The sequence below is a fragment of the Acromyrmex echinatior genome, chromosome 5 (assembly GCF_024713525.1).
Source record: "Acromyrmex echinatior isolate Ae372 chromosome 5, ASM2471352v2, whole genome shotgun sequence".
NCBI classification, from domain to species: Eukaryota; Metazoa; Arthropoda; class Insecta; order Hymenoptera; family Formicidae; genus Acromyrmex; species Acromyrmex echinatior.
Window position 1 is genome coordinate 14,740,766 of NC_141856.1, and position 18,608 is coordinate 14,759,373.

The window sequence follows — 18,608 nt, forward strand, 5'->3', positions numbered from 1 at the left end:
CCGACCGTCCTCTTCGAAATACGCGACATATGTTATCCAGCTGTGTCCAATGTGATTTCGGACATATTAGCGAAATAGAACGCAACGATTAAGAGAAATTACGCATCTTTGCTTAAATATAAAAAAAATTCCCTATTTACTGTATCTTTCAGGGTCAATCCAGTCGACACCAATTAAGAGTAACGTAACATCAATGTTATAATTTACATGTAGTGTTATATTAGTGAAATTTAACATTTACAATTACATAACATTTACATTGCTTAGCGTAAAATTATAACATTGATGATTACCTTTAGTTGATGTTGACTAGGAATTTTGAGCAAACAGTCGTATGATGTACACAGAGTTGAGTGTGCTGTCAAAATAAATCGAAACTGCCTATGCTGATATATTATCTGAATGTGCCATCTCCATTTTATTTTGCTCCATCTTTTCCATGCAAACAAGTGCACTGCTAATTTGGCGCTATCAGATGTACGCTCGTTGATCTACTTAGTTAGATCATATAAAGGGCATGAACGAGGGTGACCTCATCGTGCACTCTTCACTGTGCCCCGCGTGATTGACGCTCGCTGAAAATCCTCAGGCAAAGTGCACCGGCGCGGCGTCGGGCACCGATGACGGATTAGTTTGTTACGGCTTTCGGCCGCAGGTAGGCCGTACCGATACGCGTGATTATTTATTGTGCGGACAGATTGGATCATTCAGAACGTGCCGACGGGGGTCCCACTGTATGTGAAGGGGGATCGACCCGCCGCCAGGAATAACTCGAATCAACGTGTGCGACACACAACGTGCTGCAATATAACTTTCAATTTCGCGCGGGATCCCTACGTGAGAAGCCGAACACATGATATAATTCGCGTTCCATAATTTATGATTCGTTCTCTTTTCGAGTATTCTGATTTCATCGCTTTCCAAAAATTCTCCTAAAACAGCTAACAAAAGTTTTATATACATTTGTATAACGAATCGAATGCTGCAGTCGTGTCGAATTAAATAAAAATTTTTTATAGTTGTAAAACCTTGGCCATAAGTATAAAGCACACAAATTGACGTAATGTCCTTGACGAAAAATAAATTAAAGATATAGGTTTTTTTTTATTAAAAAATATTTATTTTTATAACAATTAATATTTTTTTGTTAATTTTTTTTTTAGAATCCATCTTTCCTTAGAAAATGTAATAAATTAAAGATACTTTATATTTATGACTAAGGCTGTAATTAATCATTATTGGGCGGATTATGATAGCATATTTCAAATATTGACTATGTACTATTTTACTGACTTCATATTGTATCATTAGTCGTTCCGTCATCACCGTCACCGTAATTGTATTTAATTGTCCAGTCTCCGTTTCGATCAGATGAAGGATGAGTTACGATGAGGTCAGCAATGGAGAACATATATCACGCACAATATAATTGCCATTGAGCACATACGTGTTGACACAATTTATCAAATTACATTTTAACGTATTACAATAGAATTAATAGAACGTTTGCAGATTCGATTTCATTAGGAATTAAAATACTGTGTACGTATCATTTCTACAAAATGTATCGATCGCGCGATGAGACAGCTAACATGATTCCCGGAATTTATCACTGTCGACGTGCATTCAGTCCAGACCTATATTTTTATAAATGCTTATCGTGTCGCACTTAAGATGAATAATTCAATTTACTTGCCGCCACGTGTCATCTTGACCAATATTGACGGAGTAAACTCTCTCGAAATCCAGAATATCGGATGATCGATAATATACAAACAGATTTATAATAAGACAGACAGATATATAACTGAAACATTTTTTTTCTAAAGTTTTATTTGCTTTGTGAATATTTAATTACATTATTAATATCAGTTTTATTGACGCATGTCTGATAGTAACATTTCTTATATAGTAACGATCTGCAACCTGACATCACATCCGCAGTTTCAGCCATCCAAAAAGAAAGTCGCAACTTCTAACGACTCATCCTTCCGCAGTCCCCCCCTCATATTAGGTAGGAACTTCAAATCATCAAGCTGTATCGCGATCCAAGGATGCAGCCCCGACGCGGATCGAATCGCGGTGGGAGCGTTTTCATTTATACAGAGATAATATTACTCCTAGATGCTACTCATACATATTAAACAGCATCGCCTTCGATTCGCGCTGCACTTTTTCGTCTAAAATCTTACCTGTCCTCTCGATCGTAACCCGCCTCTCTCCCGCCCCCTCCGTTTCCCTGGCCGCTGGCATCCTCTTCCGTCCTCTTCATCCTCCCGGCGACGATCCGTCGCTCATTGAGTATGCATCAGCGATATCGACAGCGCGGACTGTTACCGAGTTCCTCGCCCGCGGCGACGTCGGAAGCCCGTCGCTGCGGCCACGGCAACATCATCGGTCCGGCAGCAACGGCGTCCTCGCTTCCTCTTTTTGCCCTCACGAAGCGAAGCGAGGCGAGACGAGGCGAGGCGAGGCGACCACCGGCTGCTCCGGCGCAATTTTTGCTCGCTCGCTCGCGCGCGGCCGCCCGACGGCCATTCGACGCGCAGAGAACCACGTAACACGCGCGTCTAAGTCGAACCGAGAGATAACGACAGCTTGCCACCGTGCCTGCCGGTGCCCGTCGGCGTCAGGGTGCATTCGTATCCCTCGGCTCGCTTCTTCAGTATTCTTCCTTTAACTCGCGCGACGCGAAGCCGCGAAGATTCCCGCTCGACGCCTCATGCCTGTGTCGCTCGTTGTAACGCTGCTGGAGTATAAAGCGATTTTGATTGCTACCTCGCGGCCAGTCGACGGCTCTATGATTCACTCTTGAAGTGTAATTTGATTTATTTCTCCAGTTACTCTTAACACCCGGTGTGGTTTCTTCATATGTGGCCTGTATGAAAATGATCATAATTTTTATGGAAGCAGCAGGTTTTTTAAATTAAATGAAGACTTAACTTATATTATTAGTCGACAATAAATTATTTATGAAAATGTTTTAAAATAACATCAAAATATTTTTTACATGCATATCTATGTATAATGCGATAAAAAATTTTTAATGTTAATTAATATAAAAGATTTTTTAATTTTCTAAAATAGTTCCTCTTGGAACGTTGTATTTAAAATTTTGTCGATATATGTATATGTATGACCTTAAAATTTCTCAAAGAAAGTATTTTTCTCTTTCAAACAGAACGCAAATTGTGGGAAAGATTTGATAGAAAGAATGTTAGTAACAGAATAATGAGTAGTACAGGCAGTAATAAATCACTGACGACCGAGCTTGTCGTCATATCTACCACGAAAGAACAGTCATTATTATCTCGAACCACATTTCGCACCACAAAACTTTATATTTTCACACACATTTCAAAACTTTCTCTATCGACTGAATTGAAATAATCGTATAAGAGAGCTATGTGTAATGTATTATATATTGATATAAGCAACAAATATGTGTTATATAATATATAAAAGTTAAATATTTGTTTGAAAAAAGACATAAAATTTTTACATATTTCAAAAAAATATATTTTACTTAAATAATTCGAAAAAAATGAATATATATATATATATATATATATATATATATATATATCCTATTTTTAGTTACTGCAAGTACAATAAATAAAATAATTATCTACGGTCCTAGTCTCCAAATAAGGAAATAAAAGAAACATTCGTACGAGTGTCTAACATACTCTGACGACACCTGGAAAAAAGATATTAATTAAAGCTTTGCGCCGAGTACACACCGACACACATAAATATATCCCGCATGCCATTCCCGCGAGAGAGAAGCCGCCGACGGTTCGTAAAAAGGCAAACCCCGCCAACATTATCCTCGTGAACGAAGGCGCATCCCTTATCGTCGATGCGCGTCGTGCCCTGTCAACGTCGGCTGTAAATATCAATAAACAAACCACCGCGCCCGGTGAGAGCGATCTGCTCTTTCCGGCTGGCTAAGCCGGCCGACCAGTTGAACGAAATAAAGTACGTCGAAACCGGGTTTTAGCGCTGCTGGCCTTTGTCGGGCGCCATCTCTACTCGGCGCAACCGGGTTTTTCAGCGAGCAATTAGAAAGAGATTTATTTGCGCCGGCACGCCGGGCGCACGCTCGCCGACCAGGGGCTGCTGATGTTGCCGCGGCATATTTTTCGCGATGAATAACACGTATGCATAAGGTATCTCGGGATCTTCCAACAACAGCTGCTTGGAGCAGTAAAATCAATTTTTCTTTAAATATTGACAAATATCGGACGTACTGTATTTCGTATTGATCGCTTGTTATAGTTATTTCTTCAATTACAAATTTATCAATATGAATAAACTTGTACTAATTATATGGACTCTCAAATTTAAACGCAATGAGCAAAGAATTTCAAGACCAATGAGAATACAGTGCGGTTCGCAATGCGCAACTTTGTGTTAGAACTTTTACAGGCAGGATGACATTTTCGTAATTAATTCTAACTTGAAATTGAACATTTCGATTCACTTTGGAGTTCTCCTTATAGTAATACAAATACATAGATATCCAAAAGATTTAACAGCCTAGACAAAATCACTCACAAATTCTTAAAAATGAAGTGGTGTCTTAAGAAATCGAAAAGGTATCAAGAAACTTTGAATAAATTAATAAATTTATCAAAATACATTTGTTTTATTCGAGAGAATGTTAATATTGCAAATTAATCAAAAAATCTGTTATTAAAATTAAGTAGGAGGATTCTGAAGCTGCATTATATATATATATATATATATATATATATTAGATGTTGGAATTAATTCGTAGCGTTTTACAAGTGATGGGAAGTACTTTCATTAATGTATTTTTTAATGCTCATGTGAAATAAATAACATTCTTTCATTAAAAAACGCTACGAATTAATTCCAACACCTAATATATATATATATATATATATATATATATATATATGCGTGTGTTTGTATATTGGTAAAAATATTTCTTTCGGTGAAGAGGCTATGAAATGTGACGATGTGTGTTTCGCAAAACTAAAACAGTATTTTATTTCTGATTTCTTAATCCTTATGTATAATGCAAATGCACCGTATCTACCAATTAGTCCATTAACTTAAATCTTCGATTTTCAATTCGTCCTAGACTATTATTTCACATTTTAGAAAAATATGTGAAAAGTGAGAATTCTATTTGACCAAGTAGTTATATTATCTTTATCTTTAATCGCTCAACTCAAATTTCTTTTCTTCTTTATTTGGGATATTTGCAAATTTGTATGATTATATATAAATGTTTTTCCATATTTCACTGATCTTTTATTTGCCTAATATTGCTAATTTACCTGACAATTGTGAAAGTTGTCGAAATGTTCAAACGAATTTCTTTCTCCGTTTTTTAAAGTATTATTTGACATTGTTGTCAAATAATCACTGAAAACGATTGTTTAGTCGAGACTTACATCACTCACCGCGTTAATCTGATTCCTTTACTATGTAATAAACTATAGTATGCATATATATGTGTTCGTGTCAATTTTTTTAATTTTTGGACGTCAATCCAAGCTGGACAGTTACTTTAATTAACTAAGTCGTTTCATTCAGTCGGTAGGGGATGTTAAAAAATAAGGAGTCAGACGGTTGAAACATATCGTGAAATAGTAGCAAACATCATGTACAAACGAGTTCATTAAAAGTAAAAAAACAAGTTCAAGTATTAATTACAAGAAGTCACGTTTTTCTGTTTTATCACGCTTTGTAAATATTTTATCAACGATATCGTCAATGCATTCGATAGATTGATCGTGTAAATGTTATGCTAATCAGCAGATGACTGAAACAATAAAAACGTTTAATTGTTGCTTTTTCGCTTGCGCAGGTTTCCGCAATGAAAAGTTTCTTTATTGATTGCTTGATAATTAATAGATAGCCATATATATATATATACATACATAACGGTATAATTTATTTTATAATTTACATTCCTACCGCATGTGAATGCATTGTTCGACGAGACTAAGATTGCCATGAAAGGAGAGTAATCTTTAATTATGAAAAAAACATTCTTCGTACCTGGTGAATAGAGGCACGTATTCACTGTATTCATCTCGTGTTTTATGATCGCAACGTTTGATCGACGTGGCGATGGAATATCAAGTTTGATCGAGTAAGCCCGAATGGTTATACAAGTATAGCGGATAGGCTCGTTAAAAAGTCATTAGGCGTGGTGTGCTATTAATAAAAAAGCATGTCTCTGTTTTCGTCTAAGTCATCCGGTGTAGCTAAATATTTCTAAATCCGGTGGAATAACGAATATGTGTGTATGCAATGTGGAATAATGAACATGTCAAGGACAGGAGGTTGTGGAAAACAGTTAAAAATAAAAATCGACTTTTCGTTGATAAGAGAACTTTATTCTTGGAGAGATTGAACGATCTATCGATGCGAATAATATACGAAAAAGATAGCGAAAATCTAGAAATAATTGTGAAGTCGAATGTAAGATTTTTATAAAATAAAACAGTTTTTGCAGTGTTTCAAGATATTTATTGACATTATTAATTAAATTGATAGTCAACATAATTTGTTAATATTATTTCCAACTTCGATTTATAATTATTGCATCTTTTTTAGTTTCTACATATAAATATTCAGCAAAGATTCGCTTCGATCGAAAATAAGATTTTTTTTCTCTTATTTGATTTGTTCTTATTTGGTCTAATGTCCACTTATAATTAAATAAAAATATAAAAGGAAATGTCGCGCAGGAGAAAAAGAAGTTCTACCGCTCTCGGTAGAATTTCTTTCGCGCGGACCAATTCCGACGACATGTCCAAACATATGGCTTCGGTTCGAGCTGCCGCGCACAACGCGGGTACACCTCGCGTATTCGCTGTGTACACGTACACGCTTAACTTCGCGCGGTAGGGTTACGTAAGATTGAGCCAGCGCGTCACGTGCATGCGGTGCATGTGTGCGGATGCTGAGACAAAAAAAATACCGCATGTGCAATCCTAGCGGTCGCGCGTGCGCACCGGTATACGCGCCACAGGACGACGAAGCTGCTTTGCCGCTGCGGTTCTATGCATCGCAGCGAGGAGGCAAAAGAAACGATGATTACGAAACGACTAACGTTCTTTTTCTTTTCTTTTTCCTTCGTCTTCACCGTCTAACCCGGCAGTACGGAGCGATGATGCGAAGCATCGGATTAGACTCAGGTACGCTTTTGCGCGCATCGCAGTTGCGAAATATATTTCCAATCGCGCGTCGATAATCGAGCGACGCGTCTCGACGAAATCGCTCGCGGTCCTCTTTTGGGGGGAACTTTGTGGATCAAGCTAATGGTTCAAGGAAAAAGGAAGCGGTACAAAAATGAACACGTTAATGATACGCGACGTGAAATAACATAAAACATGAGACGATTTTTGCTTCGTAATTATAATATTAATAATAATTATTAGCATTTATGATAACGATGTTTATATTTAATATGAGTAGTATTGTATTTTAAAAGTATTACAATTTATTGCATGTCATTACATCAGGAATGAGATGATTTATGTAAAAAGTGTGTTCAAATCTTCTAATCCGACTTAAGAAAATAAACAACGATATTTTTTAAAAATAATATAACAGTTATACTCGTAAAAATGTAAATGTGATGTAAATGTCTATAAACATTTAATGAGTATTCGATATAATATAAGTGCATATGTATGTAGCGGTTTGTCGCGATATTTTTTGTCCCCACAAAATTCTTTTATTTTTCTCGCTTATCTTAATACTGTCGAAAAGTTAACAGAAATTACCTTCACTATTATAACAAAAATGAAGGACAGCTCAATTATTATTGATAACATTATTCATATTTGTCATTCTTGGAATTTTGAAATGTCGTGTCTGACGTTGTTAGACAAAAGCGTGGAATGTATAATAAAATTTGATGACTGACTTTTTCACGAAATTCATGAAAATATCTATCTCTAACATAACTGTTACAATTTTTCTTGCAGGTGAAAATCTGGTTCCAAAACAGGAGGAGTAAATACAAGAAGATGATGAAGGCAGCGCAACAAAGTGGGGGTGGCGGTGGTGGTCAGCATGGCAGTCTTCTGGCAGGTGGAACCGCTCTACCCGGAGGACCGTCCCCTCAACCCGGTCAACCCGGAAGTCTCATGCAAGGAGGTACGTTACTTTACAATTGCGTAAATAAAATATACACCGATCTGAATGAAACAAAAAGAAATTCATGAAAGAAAAATCTCATCGCGTACTTAATTAATATTTAATTAATATTTAAGAAGAGCGCGCTTTCGATTAATTTACCGTCGATCAATTGAATCGTTCTCACGATGTTTTCGCGAACAATTGCACATTTTTAATTGGCTGAATAACGGGCGTTAATTGAATGTCACTGGTGAACGTACGCGATGATTGCGCGCTTGACGGGGCTGCTCCATCATTTTATCGCATCGCTGCCGCAATCTCCACGAACGCCACTTTGCTCCATAATTACAATACTAATGATCCGACGCAATTTTCGCGGTCTGCGTTTTTTATCACGCCTTTGCCACTGTCCGTATCGCCGACAACGATGAAACCGCTTGCCTCACCGTTGCTCTCTTTCTGCGACTAACGGTAATCTCGAAAATTTGCCTAGTAAGTGATTTATTCGGAAATGTACCACGAAAGACACAGTCAACGTAATTAACTTTATCTTGAGAAATTTCTCTTCCTAGGAATGCCACTCTTTCATGATGAAATTTAGTGCATCCGTGTACTTCCCAATGCACATCATTATGTTTCAAGTAATGATTTCGATATATCATACAAATTTTATCTTTATATTGTGAGCTTTGTTACAGTTTAATTTTTACAATATATTTTCACATCGCATTAACATATTGAATTAATTTTTACGCTAATCCCTTTCATGGAGTGTTAAAAATTAATAAACATAAATGAATATAAATATGAGTATACTTTATATAATACATCTCATTACTTACGCTAATAAGTACAAAACTGTAACGTGCTTAAGAATAGTATCAAGGTAACACAAACTTTCGGAAACGATAAAAATCAGAGCGCTCCCAAATGGCGGAATATCACGAAAACGTGACGTGTACAGTCAGGGATGAACTATATACACTTCCCTTTCTCCGAGCAGACCCCGACTTGACTTAGAGCCTGCAGAATCGAACGCGCAATCACCGTCTGGAAACTCTTTCCCATCTCGTAGCAGCCACCAGATGCATTATCGCATAATACCGCTCCCTCGCACGATTAATACAATTTGCGACGCCGGTCCCATTCAGGCGCATGCAGCTGCATGTGCAGCAACGCGACGCGGTAGTCGACGGTACGACGACGGCCGCGAGATTCGGAGCAATTCTGAAACGGTTCCCGGTTCGCGTTTGTGTTACAGGGGGCGGAAGTTCCGTGTCGGGCAGCCCGACGACGGGTTACCTCGGCGGCATGGGCGGCGGGGGTGGCGGTCACACCCCCGGGAGCTCGAGCCCCGGAAGCGAGATGTCGCCTCAGCACAACGAGAGCCCACCGGCACCCTCCTGGCCGGGTGAGATGAAGCACCATCCGCATCCACACGCGCCGCCCCATTCCCATCATCACCCGCACACGGCCGGGCATCATCCACCGCCACCGCCACCGCCGCCACATCACGCGGGTTACATGCCGCAGTACTCTTGGTATCAGGCGGATCCCAACCCCGGACTACTCACGTAAGTACGAGATTGCTTCTCCGAATTTGCTTCTCGAAGAATCTTCGTCGCTACAGGCTTAATGCATCGGAAACTAGAGATTATTGCGAAATTGATGCATCTAAAGTAGCTCTTAACTTTTACGATACATTGTATGTTGAAAACTAATGTTTCCAATGTTGTATTGAAGAATAGATAATATATAAACTGCGGATTCCTTGATCTTAGCATCTGTGCTTTGTTAGAAATAATTGAGCATATTAGCATCTGTCTTCAACTATCTGTCTTCAATATGTGAAAGAGGGAGATATGATTTAAGCTACCTCACTTTTTTTAAACCATTTAATAGTATAAACAACTTTATACGAATGCGCAATCTATTCTTATTACGTCATGATTGAAAATGTGAATAATCGCAACTGAGTTGAGATTGAAAATGACACTGAAGTTAAACAGAAGAGTGTTGCTCACAAAGTTCAAAGTGATTGTATGAACTGTAGAATACATACTTGTGTTTCGATCTTTATCTATAACGATGCTATTGAGAAAATAAAAAAAATTATATAATAAATAAATCTCGTTCTAAGATATAGAACATCTATCGTGTTTCACGTACATCGAGAGAACAACGTTCTTTAAGTGTATGCATTTGATAATAAGCTTTGTCATTGTAATTGCTAACTCATATCGGCGATTTCTGTGTGAGCATAATTGAATAGTACTTCGATAGTCAATCATAGACATTTTCAATTTAAAATTAAAGTGCGACGCGTCAATCAACGTGCTTCAACACAAACTGGTACTGCCAGTCACGTGTCCCCTTGGGACATGTTGCGACGTTTCTCCTATTCACTAAGAACCAGCATGACACGACAAATTTACCTCACTCGCCTTGCCGTAATATTCATCGCGCTGTGATTCCGGAAGCTTCAAAGTTACCGCATATCTCTTTAATAATATATAATAACCGCGAGAACCGACGTGAGATCGAATAGGAAAAATACATTTTGTGCAGCACAGATAGATGTATCTATAGATTTATGCTGAAAGATGCAACATACTGAACTTGGTTCGAAATTAATTAATTATTAAAATATTAGCAATTCAATTTTTTGTATACACAATATTGATTTGGAAGAAATGTAGATATAAAGCTCTTGGTTACTCATCACGAATATTCAGATTGATATTATGCAGAAACGAAGAAAATAATGAAAATTTTTGAAAATGTATTAAAAATATTTTTTAATAAAATAATATTTACATATACATTTTAATATAATTTGCAAGAATTTTTCTTTATGTACTTTTCTCTCTTCCGTCATCAATCCAAAATGGTTGAGGCCCAAGAGCCTTAAGGTAGAAGGAGCTTAATTTTCGCAAAATGTTGCATTATACATCACAACATTTTCTAATGAAACGATCATCTGTGCTTTTTGCAGGGTATGGCCAGCGGTTTAACGAAGATGTCCCTTGAACTGACAATGAGTTTAGGTGTGCCACTTCTTCGTGGCGCTGCGAACGTATCCCAGCGGTCCCGCCCCAAAGTGTGAATATGTGTAGTACCTCTCACGAGGAAAATTGAATGTTAATATTGTTTCTAATCGTATAATGAAACCCGCATGCCGGTATCCGTGCGGGCCGTCCGTCGAAGTGAGAGCGATATAAACAGTGCGACGTCGTGTATGATACACGCCCCTTAGCAAAATATTAATAATAATACTAATGAGACGAAAGAAATGCAACCAAGAAATGCTAATCGACGACGATGTTCTCGAAGCTGACGAAGAGGACCGACGCCTGAGTTTCCAGCCAACGTGGATTGTCGACAACATCACGGAAAATCGGAAGTCATGAACGATCCGTGCATTGAGTGACTCTTGACTGATTAGTGACGTTGTTTCGGTGCGCGCCATTTCGTTGTGCTGCGAGGATGTTTCCTCCTCGAACTGGAATCGTGGACGTAAGTTGGAGGAAGACAGGAACGACATCGTTGTACGGTGAAGTAAAAAAGTAATATTGTAAAAAAGAATGATAATAATAATAATGTAACAGCGATTTACGATGTGAAATCGCCGAAAATCTACCCGTGACCGAGTTCGTAATGCGAGTTCTTTGAGAAAAACGTTGTTCATTGATGATCTTGAAGTTCGATTTACGAATTGGAGGGTACTTGTAACGCTTCGCGTATGATTGAGTGATTGCCACGACTGTAACGCTTTTCGTGTTTGACAAGTAATCGTTGTCGCAAAAATAAGAGTCGCGAGAAATCTTTTTTCCCGGGAAATAAAACGACTTCTCTATATGTCTGTTCGTGTCGACTGTCGTGATTGCGTGCATCGGATCTAATTTGATTACTACGGTTAATTATAATAAGCAGAGATTGCCTCCAAGCAATTGTTTTTATTGTGAAAATGTTGTTGTCCGCCGTTTGTCAAGCGTGGAATTGCATACCGAATTTAATCGTTATGGTTAATCAAATAAATGAATTACGCGATACAATAATTTCCTACGAAAAAGTATTGAATCAACGTTACCATCAATTACTACAATTAGGTATTAATTGATATTATTTGATTTTATTTCTATATATATATATATATATATATATATACCAGAAACCTCATATTTACAACGCGTCCTATTTTATCTTTTTTTATTTTTTATTTTTTAGTTATTTGTAAAAATTTATCTCTTGATTTTTAACATTAAAATATTTTACAATTCAACTAATTGATAATATTTTTTATTTGTAAAGATTTTAAATATTAAATTTGAGGTTTTTGATCTTAGTATTGCCACTATTATTCTCTTTTACATATTTATTCTCAGAATAAAATTGTAAAATTTTGTAAACATTGCTTCTGCTCAGATTTCCGTTTAATTAAGGACTTACATTGGACGACATTGTTATTGATGAATAAACAGATTAGTATGACAAATAAGAATTATTTTGAGATTTACTTGGTTGAAACAAAGTATGAATTTGCTTAATTACTTGCATAGTTATATCTTAACTTCTAACGATTACCGAGATTAATGCGACAGTATAATAGTGGCGATGATATCAGGATTTGAAAAATGGAAAAGAAACGCGAGTTAGATTAGAGATCCATCCTGACCCACATCCGGTCCTCGTCTCTATTACGTCCAGGATAAATAATAAACTCCGAGACCAGGTCGCGTGATTCTTTTTAGTACGGCTCGATATTTTCGTCACCTTTCTGAATCCAACCCAGTCTGGCACAATCGTGCATCTCTAAAAACCAATTTCTATCTCCTCGCAAATGTCAATTGCCAATGACGTTAGGCCGGTCGATCCTTTGTGACAGTTGCCCAACAATCGCGAGCGCAGCTGACCTACTTCGTGCTGGATCTCGCGCGATAGATGAACGAGAAGAACGTTAAGATTGGCGAGGCCTCTCCAGGAAGATAGACGAGGAAGGGAGAGAAGCGGGAGGGAAAAGCGAGAGACAACGTTGCATAAACTCGTTGAGCAGTCGTTCCTCAAGGCGGTTGGAAGTAATGAAATCCTAATGACATTTTCGTGAGTCAAACGATCTCGGCAATCACGGTGGCTCACTGTAATCACCGGTCCCTCCTTCCCGGATGAGGCAACTGGCCGGAGGCCTCCTCCGAAGAGAAGAATAATACACGAGAATAATACGACGAACGGAGGAACGAATAGCTAGAGGAGCGAGCTGGAAAAAAAAATCATTATCCGTTGGCGACACGCGGAATACTATCGATGTTTAAATATATTAAGAACTTCGGAAAACGGAAGAATTAATTTCAACATTGATTGGTTGCCCTGATTTGTAGTCTCTTTCTATAATTTAATACGCAATCCGCTTGATTTTGCAATCGATTGCAATATTTTGTGTAATGAATTGAGAATTTTTATCTTAAAAATAGTTAGTTTCAAAAATATTTATTTATTTATAGATTTGTTTACAACAAAATATCATTTTGTTAAGTATACATTTTGCAAAAAATTTCAAAAAAATTATGAAATTAATAAACTGGAAAGGAAGGGAACTTCATTAAATTAATGATAAGTCAAATAGAACGATTTACTGCCTCTGAAAACAGCTCTCGCGATTCGTTCGAATTATCAAGATTTTTTCTAAATATTATAGCATCTCCTGTTCTTTTTCATCACAATGCTCGAATTCTATTAGAAGAGTAGAACTCGAGCTTCACGTTATAAGCTGTTCAAGTTCCGGACAAACAATGTGGCTGACTGTTTTACGCTGTTTCTTCTTCGCTATCCTCTGTCGGCCATGTTAGGTCACCCTTGCCATCTTGCGTCGCAAGACAATATTTAGCTTTCCAAGAGGCGACGCCAAACCGCAAAAACGACGGCTGCGGCTTGCAACCGCGGGAAACTGGGAGGGTCGGGCGGGCCCCACCGCTGACCCAGATCCACGGTCTCGTCAGTGCAACAATGGTCGTCTTCTCATGAGAACACATGATGCCGCACAGTTCCTGTCCTTCCTGATTCTGTCTTTTCCTTCGCTCTGATTGTTACCGTTCGGCACATGTCGGTCGCGACGTACACCGAGACCGTCAGACTTCAGTTCCGTACATTCCGATCTTCAAGTCTGTGAAATATTGAATTCCTATGATTTTTTTAAATTTATGTATGTGTTTTCTAATGCACTAATTCAAACTTAACATTGGAAACTTAAAATTATTAATTTCTTGACATAAGATCTCTCCTATGAATACTTCATATCTCTGACAAGACCACTGATCGACATGCCACCGTTAATCATAATAGTAATTAACAAAATTTGTACACAGAGAGAATTTTCTTTTAAAATTTACCCTGAAAATATGATAATTGTGATACAATACAATATTGTAAAGATTTTTACTGTGCACTTTAGTAAAATTGATCAAACTTATTTTATACTTTATTGTAGTTTTATTAATGAATGAGAGAGATTTACATGAAAATTCTTCGAAATACAATATTATCCCATGACTGTCATATTTTCAGGATAAATTCAAAGAAAATATTTGTAAGTAAAAATATAACTTGTCTCAATCGTAAATGACATCTTAAATAATCGTATTCGCGACACTGGAGCCGTACGGAATACGCTTGTTGATAGAGTCTGCGATTGAGTACGCGGCATCTCACATGGCAATGCACCCGTAAATAAATCTCCTCCGATTTCCCCGATTCCCTCGGGAATCGACGAGGGCGTCGGCGCCGCGCAAGTCGACGCGGCGCGGAAACTCAAGGCGGATTAGGCTGCCGGGTTCGCCCCATGGTGCACAAAGAGAACAGTACAAAACTAGTTTTATGCCCTTCCGCTCGTGTCGACCGCGCTTGCTGTTGAACGCTGGTACGCGATTACGTCGCGTATGCTTGCGTAAAGGCCTCGCGGCGGAAAAAGGGAAGGCGGGCTGGAAGGTAGGCTACGGTCCGGGGAGATCGATCATGATCGATGTCGCTGCGCCGGAACGGCGCGGAATTCCTACGTCGTCGTCGTCGTCGTCGTCGTCGTCGGGTGCACGCGAAGGATCAACCGGCGGCGATGGTGACGACGACGACGATGGCGACAACGACACGACGATTCTCTCCCGTGTATAATAATAAGTGCCGTTAGATTTAACCGCAAGCCGCGCTGCGGAAAACTAGGAAGCACGAGACGGCCTTCTCGGACGGATTCTTGCGTTTTGATTCGGTGCAATAAGAAGGTATATGCGTGTATAATTTAAGACGAAGCTCCCCTCAGTTCCTAAATTACGTGTAAAGCCGGAAATGCGAAAAACAGCGTAAAACAATTGAGCGTGGTCGAAGTTGACAAGGCGCGCGTTTAGCTGAATTTATTGTCAAGATTAGCTCAAAATTTCCTGAAAAGTTACAATTATATCAGAAAAATTAATTTACTTTCTATATACAAAATTATATTTGTAAATTTACGTGAATCTGAAATAAACAAAATTTTAGAAAATTGTAATATCACATAATTGTAAAAAGAAATTAACAATACTTCTCCATGAACGTAATTTATTTGCGAAGTACAATTTTCAGGAAATAATGCGTGAGACATGAATCTTTGCGACGTAAAAAAAAAAAAAACATCGATCCGATATCTTCAATGAAGTAGCGTGCAAAATCAAGCTCGTGCGGCTCACCTTTGCCACGCTTTTGTCGAATACGCGGATTATGATTGCACCGCGTGCGAAAACGAGTGCGAACTTAATGTGACAGAAAGTATGAGAGAGAGAGAGAGAGAGAGAGAGAGAGAGAGAAAGAGAGAGAAAGAGAGAGAGAGAATGGAAACAGCATAAAGAGTCCATAGAATTTACTAGCGTTACTAGTCTCGGTGCAAGCCATCGGAAATCGATCAGATCTCGGCGAAACTGAAGCTGGGCGATCGGACACCGAACATTTGTAAATATTGCACCGGGGCCCTCTAGCATGTAAGACGTAAGTGAATCTGTGTAAAATACGATATTGTGATAAGAATGTAAAGAGATGCGAAAAAAAAATGAGAGAGAGAGGAAACAAGAGAGGCCTAGAAAATCGTCTATATACATATAGGATATAAACACGGCAGACCCCCAATTTATCGATTTTACCGAGTACCCTTGTACGGATATAGAATATTACGAGAACTAAAACACCTTAATTATGATTACTATTGTATAAAATATGAATAATAACTAATTAATTCAATTTAAAATATCGTCTCGTAACATTCCATACATGTGTGTTTTCCTATTTCCAACGTAATCCCTTCACATTTTATATTAAAAATATATAATTAATATATTTATTATAAGAATGCTTTGTGTTATTTTTTTCTTAAAATAAGGCAGTTCTATTTAATCGGCTGCTACATGCTAAAATTCATAAGTTTCTAAGAAATACTTTTAAAGCCTAGAAAAAAATATTCCTAACAATTAATTTAACGACAAAAGTGTTTTTTTTTGTTATATTTTTGTATTATATCCATAACAATTGTTTTAACAACAAAAGACTCTTTTCTTTGTGTTGTATTTCAGTAACCTGGTTTAGAGAAAAAAAGAACACTAACGAATCGAGATGCGCCTTATATAGTAGCACAGGAAGAACGCATTGGCGATTGACACACGTCGCCATGTCCTTCGTGAATTACCACATTTTCGTGTAACGAGTGGACATCGGCTCAATGATTCAATCATTTCCAAGTGAACGAGAGCTCTTTCGTGCTGTCCCGATGGATGACGGCTCATGTTCTTTTTACTTCTTGTCTCTTTGTTCAACGGCAGCCACCTGCCGCTCTAGAGCCAACGTACGCATGCTCTACTTTATGGATAACTGTACTCCTATCTTCGCTCAAAGTTGAAGACGCACCATATCCTACAATACGTTTTCTCGCGAGCTACTCGACGTTCCGAGCGGGACAAGTAACAGGTATTACATGATCACAGGAATTTAAGAAACAGAGCTTCGAAAACAATTATTTTCAACATATATTATAGATCTATTCCTCTTACAATTAGCTCAACTTTCTACATTTTTTAATTTTAAAGAAAGAAAATTTGCTTATACAGAACGACATTGGTGTAACTCTTATTAAATTAACTTGTCCTACGTTGAGCTCGAATGTGTCTCGTTAAGACATTGAAAAATATTGAATAAAAACGGCTCTATTTCTTCAAGAGTACTTTATTCCGTGATCCATCGTTCGCCACGCGCGACTAGGTCCGCTCGTCCGTGCGGGACCATGCGGCAGAAAAAGGTATGCCGATGTTGGGATGAATACCGGCGGGGCCTTGCGGGCCCGTGGTTTCCAAACGTAAACTTATACTTATATACAGAAAAGGGAAGAAAGAAAAAGGAAGAGGATGGAGAGGCCATCTCGGTATGACAATACGAGGAGTCTCGCGGGAAACCTTGCAAAAGAGGGGCGAAAGGGCGAGAGAGCGGCAGACAAAAACGTATAATGGACACAATGCTCGATGGAGCACGCTCGAGTTCTCCCAAGGCAGGCGCCTGCACTCGACCCGGCTCGAGCCTTCGTAAAGATTACGTCGAGTGGATGTTTATTTGCTTTTGGCTACCTCGAAGACGAGCAGCCGTCATCAATGTCGAATTCGATTTACTGTAATTATTTGGCTCGATAGAAATTTCTTTCTCATAAAAATTGTTATACTTAATTTCAGTCTTTCTGTTTTTTCTTCTATCAGAAAAAAAAAAATCTTGTTTAACGTAAAGAAGTTTATTCTTGTCTGAATGCTACAAATCAAACTCGTTTAAATTTTTATTTGTTCACTAAAATTTTTTCATTTTTTTTTTAAGTGATTTATCATTTCGAAAATCTACAGAGTAACATGAGTAGAATGAAGACGAGAGAGATCTCTTCAATGAACTTGGATACATAAACGTAAACACTTGTAGCTTGATATTTTATTTGAGAAAGTGTAACAAAATAAAATTTGAGAAAGAAAATAATTCGCAATAAGTAATAAATAAAAATGTTATTTTGGATAATGTAGCCATGTAGCTAATAACAGTTTATGTACATTAAATCAAGTTTGCGATAATTGATAAATAAAAATTACGTTTTGGATAATGTATTCACATTAATAGTTATTTTACATGAATATTTCAATATAATTTAATTTATTAACATAATTAACATTAATATAATTTTATTAATATAATTAACACTTTAAAAACATAAGGAAGTATAATATGGAAAATTAAAAGTAAAGTTTAATTTCTTTATCGTTAACAGTATAATATATGGATTAGATAAGTATTAATTAATTCCATTAAATCGTGTTAAATAAATTCATGATTTTATCCAATTATTTTTACTTGTTGAAATAATTGTAAACTGAACATACTGGTACTCTTTCAAATATTATAATATTGTTTACTTGGTAAAGTAAATGAAGAAGCGAAGAAGCTGT

The 18,608-nt window shown here is 37.6% G+C and overlaps 1 protein-coding gene across 4 annotated transcripts in view; it reads left to right on the plus strand.

Annotated features, from left to right (window-relative positions):
• Dll (homeotic protein distal-less) overlaps positions 1–16,390 on the plus strand; it is a 93,316-nt gene extending 76,926 nt beyond the window's left edge. For all 4 annotated transcript variants that reach the window (XM_087406679.1, XM_011065034.2, XM_087406680.1 and 1 more), the window contains exons 3-5: positions 7,980–8,151; positions 9,395–9,707; positions 11,129–16,390. In XM_087406679.1, coding sequence (XP_087262805.1) covers positions 7,980–8,151; positions 9,395–9,707; positions 11,129–11,147 — 504 coding nt within the window. In that variant the 3' untranslated portion in view covers positions 11,148–16,390. The remainder of the gene's footprint in view (positions 1–7,979; positions 8,152–9,394; positions 9,708–11,128) is intronic.
• Positions 16,391–18,608: the final 2,218 nt, after the last annotated feature.